Below are 14,162 nucleotides of genomic sequence, written 5' to 3'. Positions count from 1 at the left end.
TCTGTGGGAGACTGCGCCGAGTAATGTGATGTGTGACACCTGTGTACCTGTGTGCTCCTGAGTCTGTCTGTGGGAGACTGCGCCGAGTAATGTGATGTGTGACACCTGTGTACCTGTGTGCTCCTGAGTCTGTCTATGGGAGACTGCGCCGAGTAATGTGATGTGTGACACCTGTGTACCTGTGTGCTCCTGAGTCTGTCTATGGGAGACTGCGCCGAGTAATGTGATGTGTGACACCTGTGTACCTGTGTGCTCCTGAGTCTGTCTATGGGAGACTGCGCCGAGTAATGTGATGTGCGACACCTGTGTACCTGTGTGCTCCTGAGTCTGTCTATGGGAGACTGCGCCGAGTAATGTGATGTGCGACACCTGTGTACCTGTGTGCTCCTGAGTCTGTCTATGGGAGACTGCGCCGAGTAATGTGATGTGCGACACCTGTGTACCTGTGTGCTCCTGAGTCTGTCTATGGGAGACTGCGCCGAGTAATGTGATGTGCGACACCTGTATACCTGTGTGCTCCTGAGTCTGTCTATGGGAGACTGCGCCGAGTAATGTGATGTGCGACACCTGTATACCTGTGTGCTCCTGAGTCTGTCTATGGGAGACTGCGCCGAGTAATGTGATGTGCGACACCTGTATACCTGTGTGCTCCTGAGTCTGTCTATGGGAGACTGCGCCGAGTAATGTGATGTGCGACACCTGTATACCTGTGTGCTCCTGAGTCTGTCTATGGGAGACTGCGCCGAGTAATGTGATGTGCGACACCTGTATACCTGTGTGCTCCTGAGTCTGTCTATGGGAGACTGCGCCGAGTAATGTGATGTGCGACACCTGTATACCTGTGTGCTCCTGAGTCTGTCTATGGGAGACTGCGCCGAGTAATGTGATGTGCGACACCTGTATACCTGTGTGCTCCTGAGTCTGTCTATGGGAGACTGCGCCGAGTAATGTGATGTGCGACACCTGTATACCTGTGTGCTCCTGAGTCTGTCTAAGGGAGACTGCGCCGAGTAATGTGATGTGCGACACCTGTATACCTGTGTGCTCCTGAGTCTGTCTATGGGAGACTGCGCCGAGTAATGTGATGTGCGACACCTGTATACCTGTGTGCTCCTGAGTCTGTCTATGGGAGACTGCGCCGAGTAATGTGATGTGCGACACCTGTATACCTGTGTGCTCCTGAGTCTGTCTATGGGAGACTGCGCCGAGTAATGTGATGTGCGACACCTGTATACCTGTGTGCTCCTGAGTCTGTCTATGGGAGACTGCGCCGAGTAATGTGATGTGCGACACCTGTATACCTGTGTGCTCCTGAGTCTGTCTATGGGAGACTGCGCCGAGTAATGTGATGTGCGACACCTGTATACCTGTGTGCTCCTGAGTCTGTCTATGGGAGACTGCGCCGAGTAATGTGATGTGCGACACCTGTATACCTGTGTGCTCCTGAGTCTGTCTAAGGGAGACTGCGCCGAGTAATGTGATGTGCGACACCTGTATACCTGTGTGCTCCTGAGTCTGTCTATGGGAGACTGCGCCGAGTAATGTGATGTGCGACACCTGTATACCTGTGTGCTCCTGAGTCTGTCTATGGGAGACTGCGCCGAGTAATGTGATGTGCGACACCTGTATACCTGTGTGCTCCTGAGTCTGTCTATGGGAGACTGCGCCGAGTAATGTGATGTGCGACACCTGTATACCTGTGTGCTCCTGAGTCTGTCTATGGGAGACTGCGCCGAGTAATGTGATGTGGGACACCTGTATACCTGTGTGCTCCTGAGTCTGTCTATGGGAGACTGCGCCGAGTAATGTGATGTGGGACACCTGTATACCTGTGTGCTCCTGAGTCTGTCTATGGGAGACTGCGCCGAGTAATGTGATGTGCGACACCTGTATACCTGTGTGCTCCTGAGTCTGTCTATGGGAGACTGCGCCGAGTAATGTGATGTGCGACACCTGTATATCTGTGTGCACCTGAGCCTGCATATGAAGCAGAAACTCAGTCACACATAGATATACAATTGTCACATATCACATTAATCAGCATAGTCTGGTAGTGATTCCTAGTCGCATCTTATCGCGGCGGGCGCCCAGCATCTCATTGCGTAGCTGGTCTGTATTAGTAGCAGGGGGAGTATAAATGGGCTGGTGCGGCAGTAGCCATACTGCTTCTGTCGATGGCACTTCCCTCCTAACTGGTACCCAGTACGGACTGTTCCCCTCACCCCACCTCATTAGTACACCACTGGGACGCGATGCTGATGTTCGCGCAAATGGACAATGTATTGCAACTACATATGCATCTAAGCAGCTAAAAAGTCGCACAGCGCATGCGTCCCACGGTGTGCGCGCATAGAGGCGCAGTTACGATGCACAGTCTCCTAATGTATTGGGCGTTCCTGTGCAGAGACTGGTGGTTATTCAGGAACACGGAGACGATTGGCCTTAAGGACGAGTATAATGGTGGCGCTAAATGTGCACAAAGCGGGATTACTGCGCCTAAAGACGCACAAAGTGGGCTTCCCAGTCCTTGCACACTCAGACCCACTTGTGCACCAGGGGAATAGCTTATAGTAGCGTTAGCATAAAGCCACAAATGCGATTAGCAGCAGCGCGCCACTCAGAATAAGCCCCATAATCTTAACCCAATGTATTTTGATGGTTATCGGATGGAAGGAACATTCCTGATACTCAGAATATTCTGTCACTTACCCCAATGCCAGCCAGACCCGACGTGTGCTCAGCGTAATACAGGGATAAAGCACAAATGCAGCAAAACACAGGGAAAAAGAACAAAACACATTTTATTACATTTGATAAAATTTACACACAATTTTCTTGGCTAAATAAATACAGGGTATGTGCATTAATTTTGCTTATATTGTGCTTCAAATTTATTTAGTAATACTTCTTATAATATAAAAAACACAATGTGTGACCAGAGGGGGGGTCTGCAATCATCTTTGGTAACTGAGGGTTTCACTGGTCGCTAAAAGCGCATTTATTCAGTGGTATTGTTTCATGTAATGATGCAGTTGTTGTTTAAAGAGCTTTATAGCCGATCTGCCATGCTTTTAAACAGCGGAAATGTGGCGGAAAGGGGCGTTTTCCGCAGTTTAAACACAGCACTCTAACTCTTTTATTCACCGACGATTAATGGGAGAGCCAGCTGGGGGGGAAACGTGTATATAATTGTGCAGATCTTCTGTTGTGCTCATTTTTCTCCCCCCCATCCATTATACATTTACATATTCTCACAGTTCTTAAAAATGACCATATTTCAAATGTGCCTAATGGAAGGAGGTGGGCGCCATTGCAGGACGCTATATAAAAATAAAATACCTGGTAAGTCACAATACTGTATTTAAATACATACTTTAAACAACATTTGTTCAATACTCATTTGACATCTGCTATGGGGGGGGGGAATTCAAATGCACGCGATATGCTGCGGTTGCGGACGTTGGCCACTTATGGGGCTGCCAACATCGCGCATTTTAGCCATGCTGGTGGGGGCAACACGACGCTCCGGAATGGCACTTCGTGTTGATGCCGGTTAACTGAATTCCCTCCTAAGTATTCCATGCGTTTCGATGTCCGTCTGAGGATCAGCCTTCTCCGCGTTGGCGGTAGGAAGCCACTTTTTTAGTATGACGCTAATGATCATCAGCGAGCGATCCCTTCTGCAAAATGTTCAAGGCCTGATGAGCATCCCAGTTACATACTGCTCATACTCTAGGTTAGGCCGGGCCAACCTGTGGCTCTCCAGCTGTTGTGAAACTACACCTCCCAGCATGCCCTGCCACAGTTTTAGCATTCCGTAATGGCAAGAGTGATGCAGGGCATGCTGGGACTTGTAGTTTCACAACAGCTGGAGAGCCACAGGTTGGCCAGGCCTGCTGTAGGTGAGCTAAACTGGAGACCCGCCCACATGGAAGATTTTGTATTGGGTGGAGTCGACTGAAAATTGGGGGAGGGGCACTGACAACACCTCACCTCACACATACTTATGCAAAATGTATAGGCTGCGCTTATCACAGTTTCTCCCACTGTAACTGAATTGGGAACACCACAGGGATACCCCTTTCCCTGAATTAGAGGTAAATAATCCCTAAAAAAGATTTGTGGCTCCCAGAGCTTAATTGAGACAAAGAATCATCAGGTCATATTTTTAGATAAATAAATAAATCAATTGGTACAATCTATCAGGCTAAATATGTATTTATTTATAGGGTTCTATCTCCTTTATAACACAGTATTTATCCAATTTCAATTCTATTTAATACAAAGATCATGGGGGTCTATTTACTAAGCAGTGTTAGGAGGCAGAGTGAAAAGTGATAAGGTGCCAGCCAATCAGATCCCAACTGTCATTTTTCAAACACAGCCTGTGAGATGACAGATAGGAGCTGATTGGCTGGCACCTTATCACTTTTCACTCTGTCTCCTAACGCTGCTTAGTAAATAGACCCCCATCTTGTAAATATAAGCGCTAATATAAGCTTAATACCGGTATACTAGACTTACAGACAACACCTATCATCAGTCTGCACTGCAGTTTTGTTATTCAAAAGTCTCTGTTAGAATGCCAATATTCCCAATAGGTCACTTTCTCTGTATCCTTTAGCAAGAAGTGAGTGCGAATTATGAGGAATAAAAGCCAGCGTGTATCGGGGAGATGCGCCTCCTGGCATGCTGCTTACTCACCCTCTTTGTACGGACTCTAATGTGACAGATCGGGACGATCCATGTGCCTCTTATTGGCTGTCTTCCCGCTGGCCTTTCAGCCGCTGTTGATTTCCTCGCCGGCGTCGCGGCTCCGTTCCCGGGTCAGTGAAGCTGTGATGTACTCACGCGTCTGCCGGCAGACTTAAAACACACTGATCCTTGCATCGTGTGATCGATTCGCTCCACTATATGATGTATGTTGTCTATTTGTCTGTAAGTCTAGTATACCAGTATTAGGCTTATATTAGCTCTTATATTTATAATACCATGATCTTATATTTGTAATAAATAGAATTGAATTAGATAAATACTGTTTTATAAAGGAGATTGATTTTATAAGAACCCTATAAATAAAGCTGCATACACACATAAAGATTATCTGTCCAACCATCCAACTAGTTGATTGGTTGGAATGAAAATCTGGTAATGTATGGGAGTAACTGATGATCAGCAATTTGCTCCTAAATGCCAGAAAACAGGTGAAAATGACGTCAGACAAGTTTGTTAAATGTTTGATCTAAACAATTTGTTCAAACAAGAGTTTTTGTCCATTTTCCGGCGTTTGGGAGCAAATTCCTGATTGTCATTGGCTGTCATACCTTACCAGATTTTCATTCCAACCAATCAACTAGTTGGATGGTTGGACAGATAATCTTTAGATGTGTGGCCAGCTTAAATGTTTGGCCTGATAGAGTACAAATTGATTTATTTATCTACAGTATATAGCAGGATGATTCTTTTTTAGCGATTATGCACTACACATACTGTAAGTAGCCATAGTATTTTATCTTAATTCAGTGAACTGTACCTGTACTAAGTAGTGGGTCGGGTTCCTTGTTAAGATATAATTACCCAACAATGAATGCATTAATTTCCTTGAGAGGGGCCCGTAACCTATTCTTACACCTAGGTACCTTTCTTTCCTCTCGGGTAGAGCTGCAAGATAACCAATATATAGCTGCACTTCCACCTAAAATGGGAAACACTGTTGCTCACTAATACCCCTTTTACACCAGAGCAAAAACCTGGGTTTTTGCTGGGTCTACCCGGGTCGCAGCTCAGTGTAAAAGGGTTCCTGAAAAATAACCCAGGTCAAGTGACCCAGCAATCCAACCCAGGTAGCTACCAGTGTTGGACCCAGGATGGACCTGGGTAATGGTGCAGTGTAAACGGCGCAACCCGGGTTATCTGACCTGGGTCATGCCTAAAATGAGCTGATTGGTGGTTGTGGGGCATTCACCTCCCACTTTTTATGACCTCACAGGTTTAGCAGGGCAGTCCTGAGTTCAGTGTGAACAGGGCTGACCTGGGAGTAACCCAGATCGAAGCTGCAGTGTAAATGGGTCTGACCAGGGTTGGAACCATGTCCAAAAACCCAGGTCGGACCTGGGTTTTTGGTGGAAAAGAGGTATAATTTCAAATGGCTGACAACTGTGACAAACACAAAGAAACCAGCGCTAAAAAGATGGACTGTGACTGAGTGATGTTTTGGATGGGGTGGAGTGGAAGGGAAGACCAATGAGAACAATAATGTCGAACATCTCCAAAATATCACAAGCAGCCAATGGAAGCGAGCCCTCAATGGCAAAATAATAGGATATGAGGGATGGTCCCCAGGTGGTCCAAGGGCCAGCAGCAGGAAGGGGGGGAAGATATTAACAAGGGGTGAGTGACTTTGTACGTACATTGCATTGTCCCTGTGTTGAGCATGGTGCTTGCTGTCCCTACTTGTTGTCTGATTGTATCTTTATTTCTCTTTTCTCGCAGACATCAGGGGGGGGGGGATTGGCACGCAAGGCTTAGCAATGGGGGAGGCATTCAGCGTACTTATTCGGAATCCTGTCCCTGCTAATGGTAACAGCACCGATCATATACAGCATCTCGCTACTATAATTCTAAAAGTAGTCACACCGGGCAGGAGCACTCTCCGGCATCGGCACTTTCCATCAGCCATAAATAGCACGGCACACAGGCTAGGAACAATTGTGGAGGCAAAGTCTGCTGAGCGCAGGAACCATTCCTCACATCTGCGGCTCACACACTGAGCTTTTCACAGGCGGAAAACACAGCACAGTTTAACCTTCAGTCAGTAAAAGGAGACGCTATGAAAAATAGGTGCACGCTGGCGTAATTATATCTCGCAGCCCGCTGAGATAAACCTGCCGCACTGACTTTGAAAGTGTACAGGAAAGTATTTCTCTAACCGGCTTACAGCAGTCCACGGGGAAAACTTGCTGCAGAAAGTGTTACCAGCTGCAACCAGCGATTAGAGAAGATACAAAGGGAAGGAAAAATGACAAAGTAGCCGGGTTTACATGTAACATATGTTGGGGAAGTAGATTGCGTTGCCTCGTCTTACTGATACAAAGAAAATGATATATAATCATGTATAGACGTCTTCCCTCTGTTTAGCAGGGTTGTAGCTAGGAGTGCTGCTGCCCTGGATCCCAAGCCTAGGGGGTGGCACTGTCTCTCCCCAGTGGCACCTAATTTTGGCTTGCAGGCTGCCTGGAACAGCGCCCTGCAGCCTGGATAGCTCCTTCCTAGTGTTCATTCTAGCACCCTGCACCAGTCACAACCCGTTCAGTTCCTCTTTCCTGCCTGGGGCGTCGCTCTCTGCTCTGGTGCTTCTAGCACACTCAGCTGATGCAACAAACTGCTGAAATACAGACCAGTGTGTGCTAGAAGCACCAGAGCAGAAAGCGACACCCCGAGCAGGTAAGAGTTGTGACAGGTGCAGGGTGCTAGAATGAACACTACCGTCCTGATCCCTGTGGCCCCGCCCCCTCATTGTGACATCACATGTTCAGGGTGGGCACAGGGCGGAATATCGAGATATATAGCTATGGAAATTGGTATATGAAGAATACAGTCTTCGTAGGGGAGAACAGAAGGACAGGTTCATAACGCACGTTTATAGAGAACCTTTCAGCAGGTTATGGAATGATTTTACTTACGTCTTAAATAGCACCTTGAGCGCTACGCATGTATCAGAAGACGTGGCCCCCCCCGTCTCACCTGCCCCAGGTATGCTGCAGCTGCGTTTGTGACATGCTCTCTCCCAGGCGTACGTCCACCCATAACCGCACAATAGTGCCGGAAAGCGGAAAAACAATGCAAAGCTTCCATTGTGCTCCACTATGACATGGCCTTCCTGGCTTTTCAGGGTGTCACTGACACAGACTAAGGGCACCTAGAATGCCTTTGTTACACACTTAAATAATAGACCTTCAGAACTTTTCACTCCAATGAATGCCGCTGGGGTTAGGTACCTAGAGAGGCCAGCCAGAAGCAATATATCCCCACAGAGTAATATAAGGTAACTATAGAGGTGGGAAGATACGCACTGATCCGGGCTCTTGTGTCCAGGCAAACAGGGCAACATACAGCCCTCAGGGTTCAGGGCCCGAGTGGTCGGATTGATTCTGCTTTTCCCAGTACCTGTTGGTGCCGATGGAAGAGGATTGAATGCACAGACCAAATGCCCTCAGCGTTTTCCAACATGCCCAGTAGTAACCCAATCCCAGCTGGATTATTATTCAAGAGCTTCAGATAGTAACAGCCTGAAACAGGTTATTGGGAGTTCTGCAAGACAGGACTGGAATCTGCTTCTGTGCGTTTCACGTGATGGGTGGTATTTATAAAGACGGGACTGGAATCTGCTTCTGTGCGTTTCACGTGATGGGCGGTATTTATAAAGACGGGACTGGAATCTGCTTCTGTGCGTTTCACGTGATGGGTGGTATTTATAAAGACGGGACTGGAATCTGCTTCTGTGCGTTTCATGTGATGGGCGGTATTTATAAAGACGGGACTGGAATCTGCTTTTGTGCGTTTCACGTGATGGGTGGTATTTATAAAGACGGGACTGGAATCTGCTTCTGTGCGTTTCACGTAATGGGTGGTATTTATAAAGACGGGACTGGAATCTGCTTCTGTGCGTTTCACGTGATGGGCGGTATTTATAAAGACGGGACTGGAATCTGCTTCTGTGCGTTTCACGTGATGGGCGGTATTTATAAAGACGGGACTGGAATCTGCTTCTGTGCGTTTCATGTGGGCGGTATTTATAAAGACGGGACTGGAATCTGCTTCTGTGCGTTTCACGTGTATGGGCGATATTTATAAAGACGGGACTGGAACCTGCTTCTGTGCGTTTCACGTGATGGGCGGTATTTATAAAGACGGGACTGGAATCTGCTTTTGTGCGTTTCACGTGTATGGGCGGTATTTATAAAGAAGGGACTGGAATCTGCTTCTGTGCGTTTCACGTAATGGGCGGTATTTATAAAGACAGGTCTCTTCTGTACATTGGGCACTGTAACCGTAATATAGACACCTGGACCTTTGGGACTTTGGAGCTCATTCAGAACCGCTCGCTCGTTTACGGCCGATGGTAAGCGACCGCGCATGCGTACACTGCTTTCTGAGCGTGCGCAAACTACTCGGAGCGATCAGAATCTGCTCGCTCGCCCAGCAAAGACAGCCCAGTGTAATGAGTGACAGGAGAGGCCATGTGTGGGTGGTAACAGGGGCAGGACTCTAATAACGGGGGAGTGGATGTACGAACGCAGGCGTGCCTGTGTGTTTCAACGCCGTTTCAGAGGCGTGCATAATTAACAGCCAGCGTCATAGTACACGTCACATGCCTGTTTTTTACTCTGAAGTCCTTGCCGTGTTTGCGGTAAGGTAAGGCAACCACAAGAGCTGCGATCGCTTCCGATGGCCCTCGGTGTACCAATATTTTAAAACACTTCCTGGAGATGACGTGCGCTAGTGGGCGTCTCCTCATAAGCTAAAGGGCGTCTATAGAGACAAGGTGATCGCTCGCCAAAGCAAAGTGGGCGTGCTTATGCCTTTCCAAGCGAGCGCCTGCCGTGCCATCACTTGCGAATTTGCATTCGCTGGGGGCGAGCGATCGCATCTAGCAAGCGGGTCTGAATCAGGTCCTATGTAAAACATACTGTGGACACTGTACAGCTACTACTGTGCCAGCTCACCTAATAAAACCTCTCACGGCCTAAATCAACCTTCACAACAAGGCAAAACCCACATTACCCCCGGACAGTAGCGCCAACAGCTTTCACCTGTGCTCAAAAACAAACATGTTTTCTAGATTTACTAATGCCCTTAAATATTAATGCTTCCCCTGCAGAGATTCTGCACTTTAGATTGCAATAAAGGATAGAGCCATGCAGAGCTCCTACGACTTACTCTAAAACCTTTTAGTCCGTCCGTTCCTTACGCAATTAGATTTGGCCACCTATGGTTTGCTATTTCCTTTTGAAGATGTTCTGCTCTTAAAAGGTCACTATAACCTAATTGCACCGTAATTGACTGGCTGCTGTCATGCATTCAGCAATCACAGAGCGGAGGGACGGGGGGAGAAAGTGCCGCTCTCAGCGCTGTGAGCAGGTGTCAGAATTAATTATCTCTGCGGGGCTGAGATGTGAGACTATTCGGCTGCGAGGGGTCTTATCCATGACCAATACGTTCACTTATATATTTGTATCACCGACTAGAAGTTTATTTAAAGCAGCCAATATATTGATTTTCGGCGCTCGTTACTTATGAGCCCGGACACTGGCGGTCGGATGGTGAATGAATGAGTTAATAAATGAAGTGTTCAAATATAGCAAAGCAAAGACATGACCGAGTGAGTGAATCGTTCATCACAGTCTCACTGTGTCCTTGACTCCACTCTAATTCTCATATATGATTAAAGCAGGGTATAATAATCCCACGTTACCTAAAGGTTACTAGCGATCACGTTCCCAGCGTCCCAAATAGTGGTAATATTAAGTGGAATAAGTAACGTGACGTTCTGTTTAAATATTAGTCTAGATTATTAATGTCTATCGCTACTAGTAACGTGTTATTCATTTCACCAAGAAACACATTATCATAGGCACAGTGCCACAGGACCATACAGACAAATGCAATGACAACTACCAGGGGCACCGAGAGAGGGAGGGTACTGACTACCCAGGTCGGACCTTGTCTGTGTGGGCCGCCCAGCCATGGAGAGGGGGGGAATGCCCATAGTATTTCTAATACAACTGTTAATGAGCGGGCGTGGCCCCACCCCGATTTAGCCACGTACCAATAGCACCCGAGCTGTCGTATGTCTTGGTGCTACGACAACATGATCCCTACTGCCAAATAAATAGGGACAATACTCTCCTCTCATCAATTTTCGGTGCCGCACGTGTTCAATGTTGGCCCCCAGCGAACAACCTAGTGTCAAGCATGTACAAATGAGGCAGATTAGAGTAAGAATACTGCATTTTGGACCCTAAAGTATGGTTACGGGCTGGCAGATGCTTGAGGAGCGCGAGACAGCATAAACAAACCGTGATCCTATCTTTACAAGACATCAGAGTAATATAACACAGGTGTACATAGTGGTCTTCTATTCATTGCAGCATACCCAAGGAGAAAGGCCCCATTCTGTGACCGGCACATAGCATATTATCATGGACCTGCAGGTTACGCCATGCGGCTGTCTCTTTAACCTGGGATGAGAAACTAGTCATTATTAGCAAAACTCCCCGACATCTCCTGATAAAGAGATTTTCCTCATGTGCAATTAAATCTCTAGATTCCGCCGCATTAAACACATATCCTCCCCTTCAGAACTGAGTTCTATCAATGGAATATGCCTTAGTAAATATAAAACTTTCTCCTAAGCACAGTCATTAATCTGAAGGCTGGTGGGCGCCTCCACCCATCCATGTGATTTCATGGGTCCAGGGTACGGAGTCACTGACAGTCGGGCCATGAACTGATCACACATCCTCGATGACTTTGAAGATATTTGTAGGTACGTGTGCAATCTGATTGTATTGCTCTTTCCCTTGGCAGCTGGCTGCCACCCCATATGTGCTAACTCATGGCCTGTAATATCCTGACACACAACTCAGACAGTGGTCTCTATAGTCTCTATGATCTCCACGTCAGTCTTGGAAGGAGACACCAGGGGAGAAGGCTCCTGCCCCCAGCAGCCGTCCGGACTGCAGTCTTCTTCTGAACTGAGTTCCGCCCCTTCCTCCGTGTCTTCGTCGCACGATTCCAAGTAGGGGATTCCCACTGCATTGATCCCAGAGTCCTCAGAGTTGGAAGGAGAGGAGCAATGATCTATTTTTGGTCCCTCTGTGTTTTTGTGCGGGTAGGCCTCCTGCGGGAACTCTCTTTCGGACCTTGACCTGATGCTTGGCTGCGCCGCAGGTGGCGGTGGCTGCTGCCGCTGGACGTAGCACATCTTCCCATTGATACACTTCACCTGATAATTATCCAGGAAGAGGTCAGAGATGGTACAGTAGCGCGGAGACTCCGGCATGAGCGGAGGCTGGAAAGAGGAGGCTACCTTGAGGAACTGCTCGGCCAGCGAGACAGAAATCTGGATTGTGTTCGTCGGCTCTTGTGGTTCCACTGGGATCTCTGTGCTTGGGAGCTGCTCCACCGGGGTCATTGGCTGGTAAACATATTTGCCTGCAATGGAAAGAGACAGAAAAAAAGGAGGACGTCAGTAAGTGAACGGAACCAGGGGCAAAGCTAGGTCATGTTATTCTGAGTGGGACGTCTTCCCACCGGATCTGGGTGTGGATCCATGTAGGTCAGATGAGTGCAAACATCAGTGAGGAAATGTCACTGGTCCCGATTCAGAGATGGACATGGACGCTAAGGCTGCCGCAAATTTGGTACGCAGCGGTTGTGTGGAATATATGCAAATGTCGCAGACGCAGGGATTTGCATTGAGATGCTCACCAGCAGCTTCGCAAAGTAACTGCGTATATAGATGCAGCATAAGCCGCAGATCAGTCAATAATTCTGCATCTGGGTAAGCCTACGGTCGCGCAGAGAGGCTGACGCTGGAGCCAGTTTGTACAGTCCACAACGGCACCGGCCGGTCAGTCACTTTGCGAATTAATACTCATTGTGAGCGATAACGAAAATGAAACTCCACGCATGCGCAATGCGACTTCGAAGCCTGCTCAGATCACCGATAGAGCGTAAACATCGGCTTTGCGTCCATCTCTGAATCCGGCCCAGGGATGCCTAATTCTGGTCAGGCTAAACTAGAGGTGACCGTGCCGTGTGCTCCTGGGCTGCCTGAGGTCCTACCGGTGTAGTCAGAAGATGACTGCACCCAAAGAGCGATAGAGGTTACCCTTACATACAAACTAGCTTCTTTCTATTATGAATGAATTATCACCGGGCACCACGTTCATTTTTCCGACTGCAACACGCAGCGATTTCCGCCCACTCTGCTTTTTTTTTTTTTCTTTGTCTGCTGTAATCTTTATTTACAACCGGTTCTAGACGTTGGAGCAAACAATAATTATGCACATTTTCTTCAGACATCCTACTGTAGGGCAGTGATGGGCAGCCTGATACACTTCAGGGGCCACTTTGGGCAGCCTTCAAACTGGCCACACATCACCGTGACCTCCAATAATAAGTGAAAACAAGCAAAGAGCGAGAGAACGGCCTATAACAGCATATCACCAGGCAGTATAAAAACCAGTGATACAAGCTATAACAAACACATCTGACAATAAAACAGGGAGGGCCGCAGGTAACGTCTGGGGCTGGGGCGGAGGGCCGCAGGTAATGTCTGGGGGGTGGGGCGGCGGGGGGCTTATGCAGCTTTAGAGTTGCCTGTTGCCCATCGCTGATTTTTTAGACAAAACAGATCTTCACAAACCCACTCTGTAGGCGTCAGTGTATAGAACCCCCTCAGGGGTAATAACACAGACTCTGACATCTCACACTGCTACCACATATTACAGGACTGCATAGAAAACAATATAATGCTGATTAATCTCTTGCTGACTCGTGATATGAAATAAAGATACTGCTTAACAAGACATTACAGTTCAACTGCTGTCCCAGTGAACTTATTTTGACATATTTATGAGCTCTGTGTGTTTCTGGGTCTACGAGAGCTGCCAAAGTACCTAACATCAGCAAAGCCTCTATATATCCCTAAGCCCTATCCATTCCCTGGGTGGAATGAACCAACATAGAGAGCCATCTACCGCCAGACATCGCAATTGTACAGATCGCGTATGCACTAACATATGCTATCAGTACAGCAAAGGACAGCTCTTTTCCGATAAGAGCTGTCCTTTGCGATCCGCGCCGTCCCGTGGACTTCTGGGTTTATGACCCAGGAGTCCATCTGCGCATGCGCAGAGTGACGCGGCGGCAGCGGGGCAAGCTGGGAGGGATTTGATCGGTTCCCTCATACCAGCGCGATGCGGTAGAAGCCCATAGGCTGAGAAGCTACCCCACACATGAATGGCCTCAGGATGCTTTACTGTTGGCATGACACAGGATGAAGACTTTTGGAGGATGGCCTGGTGTCCAGAAGGGCAGCAAAAAAGCCTCTTCTCTCCAGGAAAAACATCAGGGACAGACTGATATTCTCTAAA

The 14,162-nt window shown here is 47.8% G+C and overlaps 1 protein-coding gene across 1 annotated transcript in view; it reads right to left on the bottom strand.

The window, feature by feature from the left end:
• Positions 1-5,372: 5,372 nt before the first annotated feature.
• CUNH3orf70 (chromosome unknown C3orf70 homolog) overlaps positions 5,373-14,162 on the bottom strand; it is a 119,804-nt gene continuing 111,014 nt past the window's right edge. The window contains exon 3 of the mRNA XM_088461103.1: positions 5,373-12,216. Within this exon, the coding sequence (XP_088317229.1) occupies positions 11,645-12,216 (572 nt within the window). The 3' untranslated portion in view covers positions 5,373-11,644. The remainder of the gene's footprint in view (positions 12,217-14,162) is intronic.

The sequence above is a fragment of the Taudactylus pleione genome, unplaced genomic scaffold, assembly GCF_031769625.1.
Source record: "Taudactylus pleione unplaced genomic scaffold, aTauple2 ptg001017l, whole genome shotgun sequence".
NCBI classification, from domain to species: domain Eukaryota; kingdom Metazoa; phylum Chordata; class Amphibia; order Anura; family Myobatrachidae; genus Taudactylus; species Taudactylus pleione.
This window is presented reverse-complemented; position numbering and strand designations above follow the sequence as displayed.